The 25,347-nt window shown below is 44.6% G+C and overlaps 2 protein-coding genes across 3 annotated transcripts in view; both read right to left on the reverse strand.

The window, feature by feature from the left end:
* Positions 1 to 1,726: 1,726 nt before the first annotated feature.
* Positions 1,727 to 9,777, reverse strand: PDCD2L (programmed cell death 2 like). Of its 2 annotated transcripts, none has more exons than XM_075940078.2 (7): positions 9,500 to 9,777; positions 8,690 to 8,853; positions 8,469 to 8,538; positions 6,871 to 7,268; positions 5,436 to 5,549; positions 4,266 to 4,417; positions 1,727 to 1,907 (listed from the first exon to the last, which is right to left on the reverse strand). In XM_075940078.2, exons 1-7 carry the CDS (start codon positions 9,629 to 9,631, stop codon positions 1,777 to 1,779), a joined length of 1,161 nt encoding a protein of 386 aa, XP_075796193.2. In that variant the 5' UTR covers positions 9,632 to 9,777; the 3' UTR covers positions 1,727 to 1,776. The 2 variants fall into 2 exon arrangements, with proteins under 2 accessions (XP_075796193.2, XP_089637629.1); XM_089781503.1 differs by lacking the exon at positions 9,500 to 9,777 and adding an exon at positions 9,101 to 9,227.
* Positions 9,778 to 13,940: 4,163 nt separating this feature from the next.
* Positions 13,941 to 25,347, reverse strand: part of LOC102459884 (fatty acyl-CoA hydrolase precursor, medium chain-like) — a 29,728-nt gene continuing 18,321 nt past the window's right edge. The window contains exons 9-15 of the mRNA XM_075940076.2: positions 24,178 to 24,315; positions 24,001 to 24,081; positions 21,432 to 21,579; positions 18,585 to 18,716; positions 17,805 to 17,877; positions 17,110 to 17,299; positions 13,941 to 14,282 (exon numbers count right to left, since the gene is read on the reverse strand). Of these exons, the coding sequence (XP_075796191.2) occupies positions 17,122 to 17,299; positions 17,805 to 17,877; positions 18,585 to 18,716; positions 21,432 to 21,579; positions 24,001 to 24,081; positions 24,178 to 24,315 (750 nt within the window). The 3' untranslated portion in view covers positions 13,941 to 14,282; positions 17,110 to 17,121. The remainder of the gene's footprint in view (positions 14,283 to 17,109; positions 17,300 to 17,804; positions 17,878 to 18,584; positions 18,717 to 21,431; positions 21,580 to 24,000; positions 24,082 to 24,177; positions 24,316 to 25,347) is intronic.

A 25,347-nucleotide genomic window follows, 5' to 3' on the forward strand; every position in this document is an offset into this window, starting at 1 on the left:
AGTTAGATTACTCATTACTTTTGTGCAAGTCTAGCTCAGTTTTAAAAATCATGTTTTCCTTTGGCAGCATAGCTTAGCATTATTTGTCTACTAAAGCGTAAAGGGACAGGGATGTTATAACATATCCAGTGGAATATTTGAACTTGTTTTCAGTGTGATAACTTCACCTATCTTGCTAACACATACAAAATGGGTGGTACTTGCCCTAGACTTTTCCAATATATTAAGGATTTAAGCTAACATTTAGGGAAGAAGGGGGAAACTACCTGTTATCATGCACTTGCCCACATGCAGGATGATACTGTTTTTACTCATCTTAAACCAATGCAAAAGGCTCTGAGTTCAATTTGAACCAAGATTCCTGGGCTACGTCTACACTGGCCCCTTTTCCGGAAGGGGCATGTTAATTTCAGCGATCGCAATAGAGAAATCCGCGGGGGATTTAAATATCCCCCGCGGCATTTAAATAAAAATGTCTGCCGCTTTTTTCCGGCTTTTAGAAAAGCTGGAAAAGAGCGTCTACACTGGCCCCGATCCTCTGGAAAAAGTGCCCTTTTCCGGAGGATCTTATTCCTAATTCAAAGTAGGAGGATCGGGGCCAGTGTAGACGCTCTTTTCCGGCTTTTCTAAAAGCCGGAAAAAAGCGGCGGACATTTTTATTTAAATGCCACGGGGGATATTTAAATCCCCCGCGGATTTCCCTATTGCGATCGCTGAAATTAACATGCCCCTTCCGGAAAAGGGGCCAGTGTAGACGTAGCCCTGTGGTTTACTATAAATGGATTAAAAAAAAGGGTCAAACAAAATCCCTCAAAGCAAGATAAAGGTGTTGACAGATGGGTTTAACTAAACCCCGCTGCTATACAGCCAAAGCCTTAAATCAGAAAAGCACTTAAGCCATATCCATCCTCACACCATCAGGAACATATGAAACAATCCAAACACTGCATCCCAAAGCTAGGCTCTGGTGCTTGTTAAAGCAAATATAGGTGCACACCCAAGATAAGGGATTAGAAATCCATTATAGGAAAGGTAGTTTTGAACCATTCTTATTATAGAAGCTTCCCATGCAAAAACATCTGTGTAAAATGGGATGGGACTCAAACTTCCTACATTCTAATTTTCACAATCAAGTTTACACCTAACCCCTCTTGTGCTGCTTGTAATAATGTTTCTTACCAAAGCTTAAGTGACAGGAGAGTCAGTGTACCTGCATCTCACTGTTAGCATCAAAGCAGAAATTCACAAAGAGACCATCATTCTTAGTTCAGCAATCATAGTAAGAATAAATTCTCTTGGATCACAAACTGCATATTCACTTAATGCCAACTGAAGATGAAAAAAATCCAACTAACATGCCTGTATTTAATACTCAATGGGTCAACTTTCCCTTCTGAACAATTTCAGGACTCTAGAATGGTACCTGATACAGGCCAAACAAAAACAAAGCTAGAGCAAATACAACCACCAAACTTCCTCCTCCTTTCCTCCTTTCTCTCCGTTCCTCAACAGGTTAAGTAGACATAGTTACTATAATGTACACTAACTATAAAAACTGTGTACATGAACAAAACAAAATTTGTACATGCACCAAATTTTAAGTATTAATATTCATTTACCAGCAGAGCAGTTTTGGAGTTGTTTGCAAGAATTACTAAAATCCCACTTTAGCGCGCAACTTCAAAATATCACCATGTTTTCACTAAGTGACATTTTGCTGCAGAAATACCTTCATCTTACTCAAGAAAATTTTATTTGTACAAGAAAATACATGTTTTATTTAAATAATTGCTGATCTGGATCTTCTTGTATAAAAATAAATTCCTCCAAGGGATTCTGATGGTTCGCTGGCCAACAGCTTCTCTGACATGTGTAAATTATAACTGTTCCAAATTCCACTGATAGATCTGAAAAAAGGGTAATATTTTGGTTAACATATTAAAAAGCATTCACAAAAAGTATAAGCAGCATGAAAATGCCTAGTTACATACTAATTGGACATTTGTTCATATGCATATTCTAAAAAAAATGGAGCACTTTCTGTACAGATAATTAAAATATCTATTTATAGTGGGGTACATAGGTAGATTAGTAATTTTAAACAACTGTGGGATGCTAATTTTTGTCCCAAACTGGAAAACATTGATACATATACTCCACTATACATATAAGAAGTCTTGCTGTGTTAAGCTTATGGGGTAAGTTGGCTGCACCAACTGGTTACTCACATACCTAAAAGGTAAGCAAATGTGTGTTTATGGGGTACTGGATTTAATTGAGTAAGTTTCTGGATCTCAAAGTTCTATTTAAACTCAGAAGTTCTTTGGCATTTTAAAAAAAACTAATCTAAAACCCAGATACAGCTTCATTCAGGATTTCAAATATTAATGTTAGACTAAGATTATTCAGTATCTAAAGGAAGTCAAAAGAGGTTTGGTTAAAATTGATTTATGTCTAAGGAAAAACTATATAGTTTTGATTACAACCATGCTTCACAAAAAACTTAATTTGAATGTTATCATTCTGTAATACATATATACTCAGTATCTCTATCATATGCACCCAAACAATTTTCTAATATGAGAATAGATATTTCATTATCCACCTTATGTACAAATCACACACTAATTTAGAAATTAGAGTGTTACAATTACAGTAACAAAAGTTATACAATTTAGACAGAAGTGTGATTTTTAAATGGTCAACTCAATTTCATTCAAAGGAAGAACTTTAAGCAGGTCTTGAGTGTACTACCTTAAAGTGTATTGCAAAAAAAAAAAAAAAAAAAAAAAAAAAAAAAAAAAAAAAACTAGGATCAAATTCTGTTTTCCCATATTTGTGGAAACCACTGTAGCTTCAGCAAGGCTGAATGGATGTACCAAAATATAGTTCAGTATGTATTTGGGAAATCACAATCCCATTTTTTCTGGGACATCTTTATCATAATCCATATCATGGAAAATTGGTTCCAATGAAGCCTAGATTCAGTGTTCTGAATTACATACATTTTGATATAGATATAATAAAACCATGATTTGTTTAGTAACTAAACCCTCCTCACCTGAAACACTTGAATTGTATGGCTTCTCTACATTTGCTGTGTTGCTGTAGAGCTTAGTGAAGATGCTACCGACAGAAGAGCTTCTCCTGCCAGCACAGGTACTCCCAGAGGCAATAATTACGTTGATGGGAGAGGCTTCTCCCATCAACATTAGCACTGTTTATACTGGAAGTTTTAATAGCAATAACTATTGCTCCGCGGTGTGGATTTTCTACACTTAGGAGTGACGAAGTTATACTGACATAAATTAGTCGTGTAGACTAGAGTTTAGTTTCCTAAGCAAACACTGAGTACTCGGTCACTTCAAAGTTTTAAAGGAAACCTTCTGAGATTTTTTTAAACAAAACAAAGCTTCTTGTTTGGGATTCCAATCTTATTTAAAGGCATTAATTCAGTTTAGAATATAGGTTGGACTTCCTGGTCCAGCATCCTCAGGAATTTTCAGGATCAGGGGAGGTCCCCTGCCACCGGCCTCTCAGGACACTGCCCCTCCTTCCTACTGACTCTGTTCCCGACCTGCTGCTGCAAAGGGCTTGAAGCTTGGCTCCGGCCCGTTTCTGCCAGCTGGCTGGGGCTCTCCAGGAATGGAGATCCCCAGCTGCTGTGGCCCTGCTTTTGTCCCACCTGGCCAGGGCTTCCCAGGGACAGGGATGCCCTGCCAGGGCCCCATGGGACTGGCAAACTCCAGATGGTGGAGCTCTTATTGCTGGACTCCTCACCAACTCACCCTCCTGGGCAGCAGGGCTCTGTCCAGCAACAGCCATAATCCTGCTGGACCAGAGTCCTGGATTTAGGAGGTTCAACCTGTAGTATGTCAGGTTGATTACTCTTCAGGGGCAAGGAATTTTCTAGCCTTCTCTTATTAGGAAGGCCTGAAAGAAAATATGAGGCTTTGATCAGACAGTTCCAGAAAATAAGAACAAGCAGGAATGGGAATGTTGCTTCTCACTGATGGGAAACTGAACAATAGTGAGTCCTATACAAGATGCTGTCCTCACAAGCCCCCCCCCGCCCCCCCAAGAGCACTGAGTCCAGCCTAACAGACAGCTACCCCAATATTTGCTGGCTTGACTGACTTAATGCTAGTAGCTATAATTTCATTCACTATGTACATACTGCAAGAAGCAGGCTAAGTTCCAGTACATCATACTCAACAAGCAGATTGACTAGCATTCAGTTAAAGTAGAAACAAAAGATTTAACACCTGCATCAACACTCTTCAGCATGGTGACTAGTGCTGGCATAAGTTGAAACTCAAAGACTCTGTTACTGCCACAGGTGGGGCAGACTGGAACCACTTTATTCATACTGGATGGAGGACATGTTATAAATAAAGGCTGGCCATCCCAGGAATATCTAGAAAAGAAAAATGCCACATATTTACGTTTTTTGCAATTAAATCTTATTGACAAAGACACATGACAATGTCACATTAGTACTTAGGATTCTAAACCTAAGAGGTTGCTTGCCATATGCATCAGCATAAATCAGAACCTTTGAAATTTTAGAAGTATTCATTCATTATTCACAAAGGTTAAAATTGGAGAAAGACTTAGAGGGTCACATGAGAAAGCTCGATGTGAAACAATGCAGCCTTCCAACACTTACAAGATGACAAGTCATTGACAGGTGCCTGTAAGATGTGCAATACCCTCAACTTTCATTAAGTGAACTACAATTGCATAATTATTAGGAATGGTGGGCTCTTAACACCTTGCAATACTGGGGTCTATTGTAGTGCTTTACTGAGAAGTACAGTGCTGCTACATTTCTGGTAGAAATCACTCATCTCCCAAGAAGCCAAGAACCACCAGCTTCTGCTTCAATGAAATATGTGGAATATGGTTCTGCATCTCTGAGAAGCACAGCCCAGAATTCACAGTCCTAAGGTAATGAAATTAAGGAGCATCCTCTCAATTTCTGAGATGCTCTGGGGCCTGAAATGTAAGGACTACCTAACTTACAACAGCAGATTAGTCAGCTGTCTATGAAAGCACTGCTGCTCAGGCTCTGTAATTATTTGTTTCTATAACAAGCTTTCTTCCAAAGACAATCCCTGAGACTTTGGCATGGGTTGTGTGAAGAGAACACCCTGTGTTGGTCTTCCTCACTTTTCCCTTGACCAAATACAGGGCCCTTTGGGCCTCCAACCATTTTATTGACATAACGGATGGACCAGGGGTGACAATCACACCTGTTCTGAAAATGGTGTATTTCTTTCATCTGTATTGTATGATACACCATACTTAACTCTTACAAATTAAAATAAATTAAAAAGATACATTTTCAGAGATGTCAAATCAAAAATATTCATTCTCTGACAAACGACTGATATTGCACCCCCACCAAAAACATGTTGAAATTATTAAAATACCTTAGGATTTGTTCCTGACAGGCAGCAATTTTCTTCATAAATTTATGGAACACGTGGTCTCTGTTTTTGATGTCACTCTTTTCATACTTCTCATTATCACCTTCACTTAGAAAACTAGACAAATAAGGGAGAAATTTTGACAATAAGGTGCACAGTATACATGTTCAAAAATAAATATGGTTACTCGGGGGAGGTGGGGGGGAGAAGAAGGGGAAAATCGCAATTGAAGTTTCTTATTTCATTACCCATAATGAAATGACATCCGTTTTTTTTTTTTAAATTGGAAGCAACTCTTTAATAAAATGATCAGTTGGGTCCTAATACATAGATATTCACTGTCTCACAATCATTAAAGCTATTTCTAACCAACCTGTAAGAGAGGAGTGGGGAACTTCAGCCCGGGGACGAGATGCAGCCCCCGGCTTACCTGGATCTGGCCCCCCCAAAGCTCAGGGTCCCCCACCCGAACACTGGGGAGCCTGTGCTGGCACTCCAGCCCCTCTGCTGCCCTACCACAGGGCTGGAAGATAAAAATCTACTTGGCTGGGCCGCCCCTCCCCAGCTCTGGTGTGTGAGGGGAATGTGGGAAGTATCTTTCTCCTTCTCAGTCAGGGGCTACATCAGCGAGGATGTGTTTTTGTTTTTGTTTTTTTGCTTCACTTGCATGCGGCCCCTGACTGATTTTTCTGTGGGTCAGTGCCCCACCACTCAATAAAACGTTCTTCATCCCTGCTGTCAGATAATGCATGAAACCAAATGACCATATATTTGATTATATCCAACGTCATTTTCTTTTGTGACCACTCAAAAACCTTCTAGTTTTTATTTATTCTCAATACAAAATTGTAAGTCCTCTAACATACTCTTTCAGGAATGTTCACATGACTAATCAGGAAAACTACTTCAGAGAAGCATATATGTATATCCCACAAATGATAGCATCTTTTGTACTTAAGTACCAGATGGAGCATATATTCTTGTTGGAGGAGCCTATTTTACATTCTAACAGAATGACAATTATTCCTAGTGTAAGTGATCAACTATACAAATGTTCTACCAGTATAACTACTAATATCCAAAATCTATTTTTCAGACTACTTCTTTCATAAAAATCTCTAAGTCCATCTAATAGCCATCCCATTCCTGTACTCAAATCCACAGGAAAAGGAAGTTTCAATTAGGGATATCAAATCCCAGTTAATCGGTTAACCTTACATTAACTGGTTACCTGTTCGTATCCCTAGTCTCAATCATCTAGGGAACTACATCCATTCATCAAACATAATTAATTTAATATATAATTAAGATAGCATAACACTGACTGTCATTCTAGTGATTTAGGACCTGAATACTGATAAACTAATTTGGAAGATGACAGCAAACAAGAACTTAACCAATGGCATTCATTTAACAGCACAAACAAATCTATTCTCACCTTTCTGACATCAACTGTTCCAAATGAATGCCCTCCCTCTGCTGATATTCCTTTAAAAGTTTGTGTGCATGATTTGTATCAAGGTAGCCAGTGTAGTCTCTCTCATCCATAACACTGATGTAGTAGGACTGGAATCTGGGACAAGAGGAAGGCATTACTATGCCATCTCCACATGGAACCGGCATATATAAGGAGTCAGAGATATCTGTAGTTTCTGACAGGTTAAGACCTTGAAATTGGGATGCACATTCTGAGTCTGTGGATGACAAGGAACTGTTCACTATGTTTAACCCAAGTGGATTACTGGTGGATTGTACAGGATATTCTTTTTCACCACAAATTCCCCAGTCATCTGCTTCATCACACCAATCCTTTGCTGCAAAGTAATTTTCTTGTTTCTGAGAATAAAAAGAACAATTTTCAAAAGCTGTGTCCATAGGACATTTCACACATACATTAGACACAAATGAAAAAACTAAGCTTCTAGATATAATACTTAATTTATCTCCCCCTCCCCTGCTAGATATAGGCACTAAAACTTCCCAAGACAAAGAGAAACAAGTATATAATATGCAGAGACATGCCCAATTCCACAGGTAACTTCTTAAAAAATGAAGTTAGAATTTTAATTCTTGTGGTATATGGGACTTAGGCAGAACTTACTACAAAATTATGGTTCACCATATTTGTTTATTGCCAACTTTTATTATCAACTGTATAAACAGACTTTAAGTCTATTAGAATGAAAATAGATTTTTATTCTCAGTTTTTGCCACCCACAGTTAAAGTTGTAATAGGGAAAAAAACCCTCAGATGTAAAACTACACATTGTGTTTATCAGGTTCCTAAATATTATTACAGTAAAACGCCGATGGTCCAGCATCTGATGGTCCGGCATCTGATGGTCCGGCACCATCAGGAACCCGGAAGAGCTCTGGGCAGCAGGACCATTGGAGCTGCTCTGCCCCCAGCTTCCCTGATTCAGCCGCTGCTAAAACTGACCAGCGGCTAAATCGGGGATGCCTAGGGCAGAGCAACTGGAGTGCTGCTGGGTTGGTCCCGTAGCACTGCCCCTCGGAGCTGCGGGACCCAACCTGGCAGCCCCCCAGCTGTCCCCGATTCAGCCGCTGCTGAAACTGACCAGAGGCTGACTCCAGGAAGCCTGAGGCAGAGCTGCTCTGCCCCAGGCTTCCTGGAATCAGCCCCTGATCAGTTTCAGCAGCGGCTGACTTGGGGACACCAGGAGCAGAGCAGCTGGGGTGCTGCCGGGTTGGTCTCGCCGCGCCAAGGATCAGTGCTACCGGACCAACCCAGCAGCACTCCAGCTGCTCTGATGCAGGCATCCCGATTCAGCTGCTGCTGAAACTGACCAGCAGCGGCTGAATCAGGGACGCCTGGGGCAGAGCCAGACTATCGGAATGGGAGGCTATGAAGGGTCTGGGGTGGCATTCTCCCCACCCCACTGCACCCCAGACCCCTCATAGCCCCCCCCTCCGATAGTCCGGCAAATCTGATAATCCGGCACCCCCTGGGTCCTAAAGGTGCCGGATTATCGGAAGTTTACTGCATTAAAAATAAATCATACTTGCACAATGTACCTGCTTTAATTTGCAATCTTGTGTTTCTTTTCCTTGCATCTGCAAATACTGGGAGCGTAACACTTTCCAGCTTTAAAGTAAAAAAAAAAAAAAAAAGTGACATAAGGAAAAACAAGCAACTAATGTTATAAAGGCAAATGACAACATGACTTTTTTTATATTAAAGTAGCACCAACTACCCCAGAAGGTTCAGAAGAAAAATGCAAACCACATACACACACCTTTCTGATTTTCCCCAGCAGCTTTTCATGGCACAAGCAAAGACATTGATGACACGGTGGAATAGGGAGCCTTCAAGGGGGCAATATATCTGCACTAGGTGCATCAGGGAGGCACCACAGATTTCACAAGAAGGATAAATCATAGTTACTGAAGGGACGCAATCCTAGGAGACACAAAACAATGACCTTTATTAAGAATTATTGCAAGATGCACTGCACCGTGGTATTAAATACACTGAGACCTATTCAGGGGAGGATAGGATAGAGAACTGTACAACTAGAGCATGGGGAAAGTAACTATGGAAGTATTATTTACCATTCCACATAAAACACAAACAAAAGGCCACTCAATAAACATTAATAAAAAGCGGCAGGTTTAAAACATACATCGGGAAGCGCTTCGTCACGCACCCGTGTCAACCTGTGGCACTCGCGCTTCTGGCCTCCACAGCTTCCCCTCGGATAAGGATGCTCAGAGCAGAACTCGGTGACGTTGGCGGAGCCCAGGTCCCTGAGCGCTCAGGGAGGCCCCACGTGCCGGACCGCCGGAGGCTGGGGTCAGACAGCGGGGCGGGGGCTCACCACTGACCTGCTCTACTTGCCGCAGAAGCGCCCGGCACCGGCCTACGGGCAGGCCCCGGGTGCAAGACGCCAACCACCGTCCCCGCAGGGGAGCCCACGGGGGGGGGGGGGGCCGGGTTACTGCAGCCCGCTCTGCCGCCCCGCGACACGAGCCCCGCCCCGCCCCGCCCCAGGGCGCCCGCCGCGAGCCGGGCAGAGACCCCTCCCGGGCACCCGCGGCCCCCTTACCGGGCAGCCGCCCAGCTTGCTGGTGGACCAGGACGGGGCCTGCAGGCTGCTCCGGCCGGGCTCCGGGATGGCGGCGTCGCGCAAACCCAGCAGCACGCCGGGCTCCGGGGCGGAACAGGCCACAGCGGCCATACCGGCCGCAGGGCGCGTCGCGGGCTTGGGCCCGCCCACGTGACTACAGCAGCCGAGAGGGGCCAAACGCAGAGGACTCTCCTCCGCCTCTCTCAATCAAAGCGGCGGAGATGGGTCCTAGCGGCCGGAAGCTCGCAGTGCAGGGGGCGGGGTGCCTACGTAAGTTACGGTCTGCGGATGGCCCCGCCCCGCGGCGCTGACTACGCTAAGAGCGGTCCCGACCGGCTGATGATCAGCTGCCCCCACCTCCACCCCGCAGCCGACCAATCCCGGCACGCGGTTGCCTGCAGCGCCACCTCCGGCCGCGCTCGGAGTTCGCGCTGTGAGGCGCCAGGCGCCAGCCTTGGCTCCAGCACGTGCCCGGCTTCGGCTTCGATGTCTCAGTTCCCAGTGGGATGTTAGCCAGAGGCGCCAGAAAGCAGGGCTGGCTTTAGGAAGTGCAGGGCCCAATTCGAACCGTTTTGGCGCCTCCCTCTCCCCCAGGATTTTTTGTTGGGGGGGGGGGGGAACCCAGACACAACAAACCACAACCTCACACAAATATCACATCAGAAAAGTAGATGTGATCAAAATGTATATCAATAGAGTTGAACATTAAAAAAAAATGCCATCCTTTATTATGCAAAATTTTACACAAAATTAAATCAGTTGCCTTAAGTGTAGGTCAAATATTTTCAATTGCAAACTATCCGATTTTTTCAATAAAGTTTAAAGTTTGATTTTTAAAAAGTTACCAGACAGCGTTATAGTTTTCTGTTACTTGATTTACTTTTTAAATAGCAAAAAAAAAAAAGAGTCTTTGTTAAGAAAGTGTCAGTTCTGTGGTCAAATTCCAGTCCTTAGTGATTTCAGCACCACTGATTTCACTAGGTAATATGGTACCTCACCACCATTGCCTCCTTTGCAATGCCTTTCAACACACTGCCTGCATGTTGAGTCCAAGGTCAGTCTACACAAGATTTTATCAATGATTTTTGCTCAAGCAATCACTGAGACAAGACAAGGACTCTCAACTGATTCTAGTCATCTCTGACTTTAAACACTGCGGCTACGTCTACACTGGCCCCTTTCCGGAAGGGGCATGTTAATTTCACCTATCGTAGTAGGGAAATCCGCGGGGGATTTAAATATCCCCCGCGGCATTTAAATAAAAATGTCCGCCGCTTTTTTCCGGCTTTTAAAAAAGCCGGAAAAGAGCGTCTACACTGGCCCCGATCCTCCGGAAAAAGCGCCCTTTTCCGGAGGCTCTTATTCCTACTTCAAAGTAGGAATAAGAGCCTCCGGAAAAGGGCGCTTTTTCCGGAGGATCGGGGCCAGTGTAGACGCTCTTTTCCGGCTTTTTTAAAAGCCGGAAAAAAGCGGCGGACATTTTTATTTAAATGCCGCGGGGGATATTTAAATCCCCCGCGGATTTCCCTACTACGATAGGTGAAATTAACATGCCCCTTCCGGAAAAGGGGCCAGTGTAGACGAGCCCTGCATGTAAAGTGTCAGATATAATTGAGGTAGAAATGTAGCTGTGTTAGACTGGTGCAGCTGAAACAAAAAACAGGACTGTGTAGCACTTTAAAGACTAACAAGATGGTTTAATAGGTGATGAGCTTTTGTGGGCCAGATCCACTGAGGAAGTGGATCTGGCTCACGAAAGCTCATCACCTATTAAACCATCTTGTTAGTCCTTAAAGTGCTACACAGTCCTGTTTTTTGTTTCAGATATCATTGAGAACTCCCAAATGGACTCTACACCACGAGAAATAAAACCTGTTTCCATCTTCTGTGACTTTCAGTTAGACATGACTTGCTATTCTCTGCTTAGTGTTCAAGTTATGGTAGACCCTAAGCCAGGTCATATTAAGTTCAGGTCTTTAACCTTTTAATCATAAAATACAGATAACATTTAATTCTCCCAGCTCCAAGTCTTTAGTGAATTTCAACCCAAAAGAGCCAAAATTGATCACCTTGACACACCAAGTGTGTCTACTGATCTCTGTGGCAAAGTAGGTTGTCTATATAAATAAGGTCTGCTCCTGAAGCCTTTTCCTACAGTTTGATTAACAGATGACAGTAGATAACTCATTCAGACCACTGGCTGATAATAGTTAGTCACCTTGACCAGTCATTAACCAGTCATAGACTCACCCTACTCTCCATTGTCTCTATAGGTATGTCTACACTACCACCCTAGTTCGAACTAGGGTGGTAATGTAGGCAACCGTAGTTGCAAATGAAGCCCGGGATTGAATTTCCCGGACTTCATTTGCATCTCGCCGGGCGCCGCTATTTTTAAATGTCCGCTAGTGCGAACTCCGTGCCGCGCACCTACACGCGGCACGGACTAGGTAGGTCAGATTAGGCTTCCTATTCCGAACTCCCGTTTCACGGGAAATTGCCTCCTTTGCCTCTCCCCATGGGTGGGCCTGGTTGCCAACTTTCTGATTGCAAAAACCGAACAGAACACCCTAGTCGTGCAGTTACTAATCCACCAGCTTTTAGAAAGCCAGGTCAGTTGAGCTGAGTGGAGCTGCAAGGGTCCCTTTTTGATGGGACATTCTGGTTGAAAACCAGATGTCTGGCAACCCTCTGAGAGAACAGTTGATTCAGTAAAAGATACCCCTTCTTCCCCACACTTTGTGTGTTAATGCAAAAAGAAAGACACTGCATCAACAAAGAAGCCCAAAGAAATCTGATATGACTAACACAACTAAGTTTTACATTAGTGGAGGCACTTAATAAAAAGTCCTTAAGATTATTTGTCTCGCTTTAATGTGCTTTATTTCCCCCTCATATTATGTTTTTTCACATAATCTTAGAATTTCCTATTAGTCTATGTTTCACTGAGGTGATAAAATAAGAAGTCCAAAAAGTGAAGAGTTAACAGTTGTGTATATAACATTATTGGAAAAGGGGCTAAGGACTTTTAAAAAGTGGTTATAGGTATTCAATGTATTTACAAATTATCTGGAAAATAGGGGTGAACACTGAGGTGGTAACATTTGCAGATTATACAAAATTACTTAAAATGCAACATCCAAAGTAGATTGTGAGATCCCTTTGTAACTATTTTGCAGACACTGGGTGATGGGACAACAAAATGGCAAATAAAGTTTAATGTCCATAAGTGTAAAGTCATGCATATTGGAAAACAATCTCAGTTGTAAATACAAAATGATGGGGTCTAAATTAGCTGTTACTCATCAAGAAAAATCTTGGTGTCATGGATAATTTTCTTAATCTCTCTCTCAATGTGTAGCATCAGTTTAAAAAAAGTTAATGTTAGAAACCATTAGGTAAGGGAGAGATATTAAGACAAAATATCATAATGGCATTATGAGCCAGACAAACCCTCAGGCTATTTTACATTCTTAGGTGTCTGGATTAGAGACATGATCCTTTTAGGCACTGATCACTTATGAATATTTTCATTATAAAGGAACAGGAGAGCACTCAGCCCCGTATACTGAACTTGCATTTAAATCAATAGCAAAATTCATAACATCTGTGGGAGCAGATACAGGGCCCCATAGGTTGCAGCTACACTGCACCTGTAAGTCAAAATAAGATACGTATTTTGAGCTATGCAAATTGTGTTTATTTTGATCTAATTTTGAAATAAACCACTATTCTGAAATGTCCCTTAACCCTCGTGGGATGTGGGTTACAGGGACTTCGGAATAGCAAGCCCATTATTTCAAAATCTATTTCAAAATAATGGGCTGGTTCAAAAGACACAGAATATTTATTTTGGGATACCTCTGAAGAGAAAATATAGGGGGAATAAAGGGTAACACGTAGGGTTGCCAGGTAGACCCCGTCAAAAAACCAGACACACTTGATCATGGGCGGGGGGGGGGAGGAGGGTGTCAGCCGATGATCAGGGCAGTGCGTGTGTTATATAAAGGGTAACACCTAGGGTTGCCAGGTAGACCCCGTCAAAAAACCAGACACACTTGATCATGGGCGGGGGGGGGAGGAGGGTGTCAGCCGATGGTCAGGGCAGTGTGTGTGTTATACACCTCAGTCTTCAACTGCTAGGATTGAGATCCCTTCGCAGCGGGCAGCCTAGGGAAGGCTGATGGGCGCCCCTGAGAGTTTGCAGGGAGAGTGTGTCACATCTGAGTCTTCAACTGCTAGGACCGGGGTCCCTTCACAGAGGGCAGCCCAAGGAAGGCTGACAGATGCCCCAAAGGGTCTGTCCCGTGGAGGCTACAGGACCCAAACGCTCAGCTCTCCCTCACAGTGTCTGCCCTATCACCGGCTGGAGTTCTTTTAAATTGTGCTTGGTTCTGTTACAGCAACTGAAGGAGTCAGGTTAAAGCTTAAACAGTTACAGGTTTATTAAAGAAGCTTATAAATCATATGGTTGCAATGGCTATTGCTCTATTTCTTAACTGCTAGCAAATATAGATCTTAAAAGTGGTTACAAAGAAAATAAAGATAGAAAATAAGAATAATAATGGTACTGACAGCTTAATCTTTAAAGAGCTCTAATTCTATGTATCTACTTAAACAAAGGACACATACAGGTACAATTTTTACCCCCTTCTGTGCCTCTCTACTCCAGCGGGTCAAGCCAGGGCTGGTCACTCGATTCCTAGGAAAGACGAATACAAGGTGGGCGTGGAACCTCGGGAGGCCAATCACCTAACCTGACCTGCAGATAGATGGTAGAGTGACACTCAGAGTAAGTGTGCTGCTGGGCCCATCTTTTATATCCATAGGGGCACGTATCCTCTTTCTTATCTAAGATGCCAAATTGTGTTGGTACGTCTTTGTGACGCCAGTTCTTACCAGGGAGTTTCAACTTAATTTGCACTTGTAAGAGAGATAACTGAATTGTGAGTACTGGATAGTCTTTACTGGGCAGGAGATTTCTCTCCCCGGACGAGTGTGTGTTCGTATCAATATAGGTGCCAGCCAAGGCAGTTCTCGCAGCCCTGAGGTCAACAATTGGCGTATCTCTGTTTACAGCCATCCAGGGTCACAGCAGCCAGCATATCCGGGCCTCCTGTCAAGGCTTAAAAGACTATGCTGGTTTTATTGCTCGCTCTATGCCCTGTATGCTCCAGGCATCTAAGAGGGGCAAGCAAGATGGATGTTGCAAGGGGGGGTTCCTGTCTGGCTATGGGAGGAAGAACGCGGGGAGGGGGAGGAAGAGAACCGGCTGGGAGGGGGGGCTGACCAGGAGGTGGGCGGGGCGGGAAGCAGAGCTGGCGGGGGACCGCAGGGCTGGACGGGAGGAGAGGGGGGCGGGAAGCAGACCGGGAGGGGGGTGCAGCCACTGGCCACAGCCAGAGTGCTTTGAGCCGCACCCATGGCAGGCACTCCTTTTAGTTGCGAGCAGAAGCCAGGTGGGGGTGGGGAAGGGCTGGGAGTCATTCCCCCAGCGTGGTTTCTGCATGCAACCAGAGGCTCCCAGCTGGGAGGCAGGGCCGCAACTGGCACTGGGAGCCTCTGGTCATGTGCAAAAGCCGGGTAGGGGGAGTGGCTGGGAGTCCCGGCCCCGCCCTGCTTCGCCCCACCTGGCTTTTGCGTGCAACCACAGGGCTCCTAGCATCAATTGCGGCCCCGCTTCCCAGTCGCTTCCCCGCCCCTGCCATGCTTCCGTTCAGCGCCCAGCCAGGAATTCAGAAAATACCAGACTGTCTGGTAGAAAACCAGACACCTGGCAACCCTAGTAACACCGCTACTCAGCATGTGTAATGTGTTAGAACTACTATATATAATCATGATACTGGATTACAGAATGGCTACGTCTACACTGGCATGAATTTCCGAAAATGCTTTTAACAGAAAAGTTTTCCTTTAAAAGCATTTTCGGAAAAGGGTGTCTAGATTGGTAGGATGCTTTTCCGCAAAAGCACTTTTTGTGGAAAAGCGTCCGTGGCCAATCTAGACGCGGTTTTCCGCAAAAAAGCCCCGATCCCCTTTTTCACGATCGGGCTTTTTTTGCAGTAAACAGTACTATGCTGTCTACACTGGCCCTTTTGCGCAAAAGTCTTTCGGAAAAAGACTTTTGCCCGAATGGGAGCAGCATAGTTTTTCCGGAAAAGCACTGATGATTTTACATGAGATCGTCAGTGCTTTTCTGGAAATTCAAGCGGCCAGTGTAGACAGCTGGCAAGTTTTTCCGCAAAAACAGATGATTTTGCGGAAAAACTTGCCAGTCTAGACACAGCCCACGGTTATCAAATGCCTCCCCTTCAGATTGAGTAATCTTTTTATTTCTCTGCTTAGGGTTGCCAGGTCTCTGGTTTTCACCCGGACAGTTCGGTATTTTGGCCTTCCATCTGGTAATAAAAAAAAAAAAAACAGACTACTGGACATGTAAAATGTTTGGTATTTTCTGTTTTCCTCAGATGGTAGGCCAGCAGCATCTGCAAGGGTGGGGGGAGTGAAGCAATTTAAAGGTGCAGTGGTTGAAAAAGATGGGGCTTGCCCCCTAGGGGAGGGATATGAGCAGAAGCAGAGGGAGATTTGGCTTCTCTGGGGGCAGGGCGGGTCCCTGGCTCTGCCTCCCACTCTTCCTGCAGCCCTGTACAGAGTTACAAAGGGGGGGGGGGGAAGAACACGAGGAGGGGGTGGAGTTGACTCTCCTGAATGAAAGTGAAACTGGCTCTGCAAGACTGACCAGCCTGGCTGCTCAGAACTCACCAGCCATGGCTGGGGAGGCACCGTGCCCCTTCCCGGTGCAGGTGGAAGTGGTCTTGGGGGGGGGGGGCGGAGCTCCCCAAGAACCTGCGGAAAAAACTCCTGTGCAAAGTAATGGGGGGGGGGGGAGGAGAGGTGAGGGGAGGGCAGGACAGGAAGGAGTGCGATATCCAGGAGTGGCCCCGCCAGGTCCTGGTTTGCTTCACCCAGCAGGAAATAGTGTGGGGGGAGAGAGGGGAGGTCCAGTCACTTGGCTGGGTCTGTAGTTTGGGCCACAAACAGCTGATCAAACACGTCCCCAGAACCTGGAGAAGGGATTGTCTCTGGATCAGGGCCCCTCCCTCGCCCCAGGGAATCCTTCTCAAATGTGCCCCTCTCCCCGCCCAATCTCACTTGTCCCCGTGTTTGGGCTAGCACACAGCTCCTGCCTTTGATTGAAGAGGTGGGTGTAAGAATGGCCAGACTGGGTCTAGCCCAGTGTCCTGTCTGCCCACAGTGGCCAAATTGAGTTGCAAGGTGTCTGGTTTTTGCCCAGACAGTTTGGCCTTCTGTCTGGTAAAAAATTACCACACTCCTCGCTCCCCCCACCCTCGCAGATGCTGCCAGCCTTCCGTCTGAGGAAAACAGAAAATACCGGACATTTTACATGTCTGGTATTTTCTATTTTCCTCAGATGGAAGGCCGGCAGCATCTGCGAGGGTGGGGGGAGCGAGGACTGTGGTAATTTAAAGGCACAGTGACCTCTTTTTTGCTCAACCAATTTTTCCCAGCCTGTTCGGGATTTTCTGTGAAGGTATCTGGCAACTGTAACTGTAATAAAAGCGACCCACATGCTTCTCAGTTTATAACTCTGTGCGTTCTCTCTTCCCTTCAGCCATCTTTTTAGGCAGGGTCTTTGTCCAGAACTTCACTCTGTTCTCTTTCAGTTTCGTTGCTGCTTTCTGCACCAAGTTTATTATAAGGTATTGTTCATCCCGCTTATACACTGGCCAGTTCACCAAACCTTCACCATTAGGATTGCTTTAAAAAAAAAGTGAAGAATTATCTTTCCATTTTTCTATCATTGCAATGAAATTTGCACAATGCAGTGTTGGTTCATTAATTGTCACGGATCAGATCCCTTGGGGAGGGAAAGGTAGGACACAGTGGTGGTTAATTCAAGCTTTGATCCAACCTCAATCTCTGGTTGTTTCTGCTAAAATGATCTGCCATTAGCAACAGATACAGATAAAAAAAATGTATGTCAACATTGTCATAAGGCTTGAATATTTCATTATATGAGTATTATAAGCTAAAGCCCTTGGTCCTATTTTTTCCGTTTATCTGCAGGTTGAGTAAGACAGTCCTGCAATAGATCATACTTGGCATGTTTTCTTTGCAACCACAGGAATTTGAAACTAGTTTGTTTTGACATGAAATCTTAAACTCTGCAAAAAGATGGGGCCCACAAGAAAAGTGCTGACAGTGTTTTCAGCAGCAATGGCAAAATCTGACCCATGATTCATGTATTATAAGTCTCACCCACCCTTTTCGAGCAAAGTTAGCCCAGTATTGCATGACTGTTCTGCTGAGTTTACTCTCTTCTTCTGTAGCATCACCTGAGGCAAGATATAAAATGTCAGTACAAAGGTTATACTGATGTAGGTGCATTCAGAATTTATTCCACTTAAAAAGTATTGGTAGTTCACTGCTATAAGACAGGAAACAAAGATCATAACTCCTGTATTTTTACAGCAGTGAGCATGGTGGTAATAATAATAGAAGCAAAATACAGGACTATGTAGCACTTTAAAGACTAACAAGATGGTTTATTAGATGAGCTTTCGTTGGCCAGACCCACTTCCTCAGATCAGATCCTTTTTTTTGCGCAAAAACTTGCTGCCTGTCTACACTGGCTGCTTGAATTTGTGCAAGAGCACTGACGATCTAATGTAAGATTGTCAGTGTTCTTGTGCAAATACTAAGATGCTCCCACTCAGGGATAAACCCTATTGCGCAAGAATACTCGTGCAAGAGGGCCAGTGTAGACAGGGAAGGAATTTTTTGTGTAAGAAAGCCCCAATGCGCAAAATGGCGATCAGGGCTTTCTTGCGCAAAATCGCGTCTAGATTGGCCACGGACACTTTTGCGCAAAATCTTTTTCGTTAAAAGCATTTGCGCAAAATCATGCCAGTCTAGACGTAGCCATACAGTGTTCATACCACTATTACATTTCAGTATTCGCAACATTATTAACCATCAGTTCCACTTGGGTCATAATAATGATGCTTTAATAAGAATTCGTTAGTAAGCACAGATACGTCACCAGCTAAGAAGGGCTTTCCAAAGACATAACCAATTTCGTCGCCATGATCTGCTTTTACAAAGTCTGGTCTAACACCTTTATATGAACTTGATTGATGATGAAACTCATAAACATAGACAGGGTTGCCAGAATCTAATAGAAAACAAAGTTAAGAAGAGTTCCAATTATAACAATTTCACATAGAACAACGCACTGAAATAAAGAGCTACTTGGGTAAGATGCTGGCAAAATGATAGCCATTTGGTTGGCCAGCTAAACGGATTATTAATAACTAAACTGGAACTGAGATGCAAACATACATTACCAAAGATTAATGTGAAATAGTCATCTGCAGCACAACGAGCACCCAGACAGTCACAAAGCTGGTGCCAGTCAAAAAAGTTCAGAACTTCAGATACATTATGCACTGGAAAACCCCATGTGAAGAATAGGAATCCTCTATATTTGTTTCCATTGGTTTTCACTTTGTCTTGCTCTTTGCAGAAGCATGTGCCTGTTCCTTTCCTTTCAGAACAAGAATAGAGCTCAACCCCCCTAAGTCTGTAACTCTGTAGTAGAAGAACTGGTTCCTTACAGGAACGCTAAATGGACAGCTCTCCTGGCTTTCATGATAACATGGACCCTGAAAGCACCATGAAAGACAAAGCCATAGTCACTTTTCTAAATAAAGTTTCAGGACAGCAGGAGATTGTGTCTGGAAAGCTATGGAGTTGATCCATGAGGGTATGTCTACACTACAGCACTAATTCGAACTAACTTAATTCGAATTAGTTAATTCGAACTAAGCTAATTCCAACTAGTGCATCTAGACCTAAAAACTAGTTTGAATTAGCGTTTTGCTAATTCGAACTAGCATGTCCACATTGAGTGGACCCTGAACCGAGGTTAAGGATGGCTGGAAGCAGTGCCGGCAGGGCATCAGAGTAGGACTTAGAGCGTGGAGATGCTGTCTCAGGCTAGCCGAGGGCTGTGTTTAAAGGGACCTGACCCCCACCCCGGACAGACAGTTCTCAGGGGTTCCCTGCTCGTTTGTCTAACTTGATGAGGGACAGCAAAGCAGTCCTGGCTTGGAGTGCCCTGAATGCCCACACTCGGCATATCACAGGACTCGGCCATCATCCCGGCTGCACTTGCCGCAGGCTGCCATCCGGGGGGGGTGTCAATCGGGGGGCTGCAGGAGAGCTTCCACCCCGAGGAGCCCACAGAGCCACCCCAGTCCTCCCCATCGGGGGCTCGTACCCCATTCCTCCCTAGCCCCCCTTCCTGATGTACAAAATAAAGGACACGTGTGTTCAAAAATAGAAACTCTCTTTATTGAACAAAACTTGGGGAGACTGGGAAAAGGAGGTGGGAGAGGGGAAGAGAGAGAGAGGGGGAAACCTGGGTGGAGGGAGCTGGAAGGGGGAAGCCAGGGGAAGAAGGAGGAAGGGAAGTATCAAACTATGGTACGCCATATCTTCAGTACTGTGTACAGATATGGTCTCCTCACCTCAAAAGAGATGTTTTGGCCTTGGAAAGGGTTCAGAAAAGGGCAACTACAATGATTAGGGGTTTGGAACAGGTCCCATATGAAGAGAGGCTAAAGAGACTGGGACTTTTCAGTTTAGAAAAGAGGAGACTGAGGGGGGATACGATAGAGATCTATAAAATCATGAGTGGTATGGAGAGGGTGCATAAAGAAAAGTTCTTCATTAGTTCCCATAATAGAAGGACTAGAGGACACCAAATGAAATGAATGGGTAGCAGGCTTCAGACTAATAAAAGAAAGTAGTTCTTCATAAAGCAAATAGTCAACCTGTGGAACTCCTTGCTGCAGGAGGCTGTGAAGGCTAGAACTAGAACAGAGTTTAAAGAGAAGTTAGATAAAGTCATGGAGGTTGGGTCCATGGAGTGCTATTAGCCAGGGGGTAGAAATGGTGTCCCTGGCCTCTGTTTGTGGAAGGCTGGAGATGGATGGCACGAGACAAATGGCTTGGTCATTGTTTCGGTCCATCCCCTCCAGGGTCCCTAGTGTTGGCCGCTGTCGGTGGACAGGCTACAGGGCTAGATGGACCTTTGGTCTGACCCAGTACGGCCATTCTAAGCTCAGGGTCGGGGGTCTCACCCTGATTTTCATGCAAACCTGCTCCTGGATGTCCAGGCTGGTAGCTATCCTGCCCTAGACAGCCACTTTCCTGTGCCTAGTGCGGAGGTCATGGATGAGGTCCACGATCTCCGCACTAGACCTGGTGGGCGCCCGCCTCTTGCGGACCTGGGTAGGCTCCCGGGAGCCGCCAGCCTGGTCCCGGGAAGAGGCGGAGGGCTGGGTGGCAGCAGGTGGCTGGCTCGTGCCTTGCCAGGTGCAGGGTCTGCTGGCTGGGTGCTGGCAGGCTTGCACCTGGCACAGGCACTGTAGCCAGTCTGTACCCCTTTAAGGGCTCCGGGGCCAGGACGGGGGCAGACGAGTTTCCCTGGTGGTGCCCAGAGTGGCCACCAGGGAAAGCTGGGGAGGGCTAGCCTCCCACTAGCTCGAATTAAGTGGCTACACTGCCCTTAATTCAAACTACTTAATTCGAACTAGGTGTTAGTCCTCGTAGAATGAGGTTTACCTACTTCGAATTAAGTGCTCCGCTAGTTCGAATTAAGTTCAAACTAGCAGTTTGCCTGTGTAGCGCCTATCAAAGTTAATTCGAACTAACGGACGTTAGTTCGAACTAACTTTGTAGTGTAGACATACCCTGAGTTCGAATTAACTTTGTAGTGTAGACATACCCTTACAGACACAAGGATATAGACTGTTTCTGGGGCAGGCTTTGAATAAGGATATTGGTAAGATGGAATTTAACATTTAAAAAATTGGAAACTCACCTCTGTGATATCTAGCTGTTTGAATGCTTAGAACAACAAATACTACATCTCCCAGCAATTCAAAAAGCCCATCTCGTAGCTGAGTAGGTTCCTCTATATTGCTTAGATATTCATCAGATAATAGATAAGTGAATTCAGCAGGAACATGCTAGAATGAACAATAAAAATACTTGTTATAACGGTGATGTTTGTTGGAAACAGCTGCAGCATTTAATGAGCTTCATTTTCCCTAGAGCCCTTCAGCAATTACTAGCTAGCTGTATGAACACTAAACCAAATTACCCCTCCCACAGAAAATCCGAAATTGTGGTGCGGCATGGGAAGTATTCATAACACTGAATTAGAACTTGTGACATTGGCAGCTTATGCTTTTTTAGGGAGCAAGAGGTTTGCAGGACTTTGAAGGTGTCAGGGACCACCGTATTAATATCCACACAGTGTTATCAATCAGTAATTCTGATGAACATATATAAGTTTGACAGTAGTTCTAGTGATTTCCTCGAACGCAATGCAACTTTGGTCTCCACTGGAAGTGTCTCATGAGAATTTCATGGGATTTCTAGCTCAGCTCTAGAAAAAGTCTCCTCTGATTGGCTTCTCTTTCCAAGTGATAAAAGCAGCTAATCAGGACTGCAACAAAAGGCAAGAAAAATTCTCACCCTCCCTCTCTCAGGAGCTAATAAGAGTATTTGGGGAGGGATGAGGGAGCAGCTATGGAGTAAAGAGCGTGGGTGTTCAGGGTAGACCTGATCCCTCATCCTTTCTGTAAAAAGACTGCAGCACAGGCCTAGGAAGAGGGAAAGTGTGTAAAGAACCCTGGAGCTATAGAAAGGTCAGACGTCTGCTGAACCACTAGGGGCTGATGTAGAGCAGAGGGAGTGAAGTGTGTAAATTAACTGCTGAGATAGGGAACGGGTACATGTGGGGCTGGAATGGACAACAGAATGAATTAATTAGAAGGCTGAGAATTGGAAGGAAGCTACAAGTTCTGTGTCTGAGCAGCAATGAGAGTTTTGGCAGGTGAAACTTGAACCACCTCACTGTAAGCAGTCAGGAGAGCTGGCAACATGGTAACTGCCGCATTGACTGGGGATTTAAAAAAGCTAAAGAAAGACCCCCCCCCCAAAATCACAATTTTCTCTTTAAAATGATCTAATGATTTTGGGGGCTGATCTCATGATTTTTGGAGTCTGATTCATTATTTTTGAACATTTTGAGGTTCACAATAGGAGCCCTAATCTCTTCCACATGGGAATAACCTGTATAGGTGAGCAGAAATTCCATGCATTTCCGTAGAGTCTCCCATTTGAGTAGAGAGCCAAGACTTACTCCCACTGCTTTCTGTCAGACACCAAGGCCACGTGTACACGGCAGGCTTCTTGCGCAAGAACTGTTTTGCACAAGCATTCTTGTGCAAAAGGTCTTGCGGAAGAGCGGGTCCTCACTGCCATGTGCATTTGCGCAAGAGATGTGCTTTTACGCAAGTGTGTCTATGGCAGTGTGGACGCTCTCTTGCGCAAGAAAGCTCTGATGGCCATTTTAGCCATAGGGGTTTCTTGAACAAGAAACCCGTAGCTCGTCCACACTGCCTTCTTGTGCAAGAGCTCTTGCGCAAGAGGGCTTATTCCTTGTGGGGAGAGGAATAACTCTTGGAACAGAGGGCTTCTTGCGCAACGCTTTATTGTAAATTTACTTGCGCAAGAACGCGTGTGCAGTGTAAACACTCTGCAAGTTTTTGCGCAAGAACAAAAAGCCTGTAGTGTAGACATAGCCCAAGAGTTTGAAACCCCCAAGTCTGAGGGAGGGAGGTGGGCTTGATAAACTAGAAGTCCCTCTCCTCTGGACTGCTGCTTGATCCTTTTAACTCCCTGCACAGGCCCATGTGCAGGAATTTCTGTGGGGGAGGCTTTTTTGTAAGTATGGACTGGAAGAGCATGAATGCACCTCCCAAGGTACCTCAAGTAAGCAGGGAAATCATCCCCAGCCTTCCCCTGGCTGGCCAGAGCATTGGGGAGGGAAGCTTAGGCAGTGCATCACTCCCATCTTCCCCTGGCTGTCTGGACCATGCTTACTTGGGAGTCCAAAGAGGTGTGTGTGCTTTTGCACCTTTCATGCCCTCTGTACAGCCAGGCCTGCTGCAGTCTCTTTCCAGTGCAGTACCTGCAGGAGCCATGCTGCCAAGGGCTTTCTGGTCTGCAACTGGCATGGGAACTCCTGTTAAAGAATGGGATGCAATCTCTTGCAGGTGTGTGTGTGTGTGTGTGTGTAAGTATAAAAGAGCATCGGTTATCACAGATTGTGTCTAATCTCAAGAGGAAGCAGAATTGTGCTCCTCTTCTGCCTGTTTGACACTTTTCTGTCAGTGGGATATGGCTGTCTATTCAGAAGTTTTAGCCCAAAATGGTTTTTTACCCCTATGAGATACTGCTGTGGTAGGCCTGTCCTTTTGAACAGAGGTGTATGGTGTAAGACAGTCTCACACACACATAATAAAATATTGAAAGTTGGGGAGGGAGAGCTCACCCAGGACTATACCCATCATATGGGAATGAATCTGAAAGAGTCTTACTGTAAAGAACTCCGAGCTGAGGAGCAGTGCTTTTACTGTTTCTTTATCCAAACCTTCCATGAAAGCAGGAAATTTCACCATCTGTACAGTAAAAAGAACATGACATTTCCTGTGAATTCCTATATTCCTAAAGAATTAACAGACTGGGCTATAAATATAGCCATTACAATCACTTACATTAGGAAGTAACCATCCGAATTCATTGTTATTTACTCCTATTATATATGGGACTGCATTAATTTTTTTTTCAGCGAGTAGCTCCTCAGGGCTTTTGGGAAGAAATACACCATCCATAACTGCAGAGATAAACATGGACTGCAAAGAAAAAAAATTCTTTGTTATTTATAAGTTACTGGATTCCCACTGCAGACCTCAACCAAGCTGAGGGGAGCTCATATGTTATTAGTAAAAGGGTGAGATGTGACTGTAAGAGAGGAATACACATTGCAAGCTGTGTTCTGAGTTTCTCCTGCAGATTTTCTATCCTGTTTAACCATGTGTGCTCTGTCCAGGGCTGTCTTTACCCATATGCAAAGTATGCAATGGCGTAGGGCACCCAAAAAATTGGGGAACCACTAAGTCTTAGGCTACATCTCTACTGTACCTCTCTTGTGCAAAAGCTTATGCAAATGAAGCACATATTAGCACATTGCCACGCTTCATTTGCATAATTAATTAGGGGCCGCTTTTGCGTAAGAGGCTTTTGTGCAAAAAGGAGCTGTGTAGATAAGGAGCTCCTTTTCTCAGGAAGAACGGCTCTTGCACAAGAGGGGGTTTTTGCACAAAAAGGAGCCATCTACAAAAGCCTCTTGTGCAAAAGGAGCCCCCAATTAATTATGCAAATGAAGCATGACAATATGCTAATCTGTGCTTCATTTGCATAAGCTTTTGCACAAGAGAGGCACAGTATAGATTATAGACTGTCTCTGTGTCCATCCACCCACCTCTTCCTGACACTGTTTTCTCTGGAAAGGCTCTAGTTAACTTAAAAGCCTTGTAGGCCTATTAGCAGAACATTGAACCTGTGAAAGAGCCATTTAAGTGACAATGAAGCCATTTAACTGGCATTTACCTAGTTCAGGTATATACTATCAGTTTCTGAATTTACTGTGTAGATCTACAAGTTTAGTTTAAAATATGCTTAAAATGTTACATTAGTGTTGCTCAGGATTATAAAATCACATCTCTAAAAAAATCGTCGTTCCTACCCCACCTGCCATTGGGCATATTAGGGGCACCAGTTTAATAGTACTGCATAGGGCTCCATAAATCCGAAGGATGGCTCTGGTTCTCACCTTTGTATGTTAAATGCTCATGGCACAGAGAAGTCAGTCAAATTCCATCCAT

This window comes from Pelodiscus sinensis, chromosome 12 (genome assembly GCF_052426305.1).
Source record: "Pelodiscus sinensis isolate ZL-2025 chromosome 12, ASM5242630v1, whole genome shotgun sequence".
NCBI classification, from domain to species: domain Eukaryota; kingdom Metazoa; phylum Chordata; order Testudines; family Trionychidae; genus Pelodiscus; species Pelodiscus sinensis.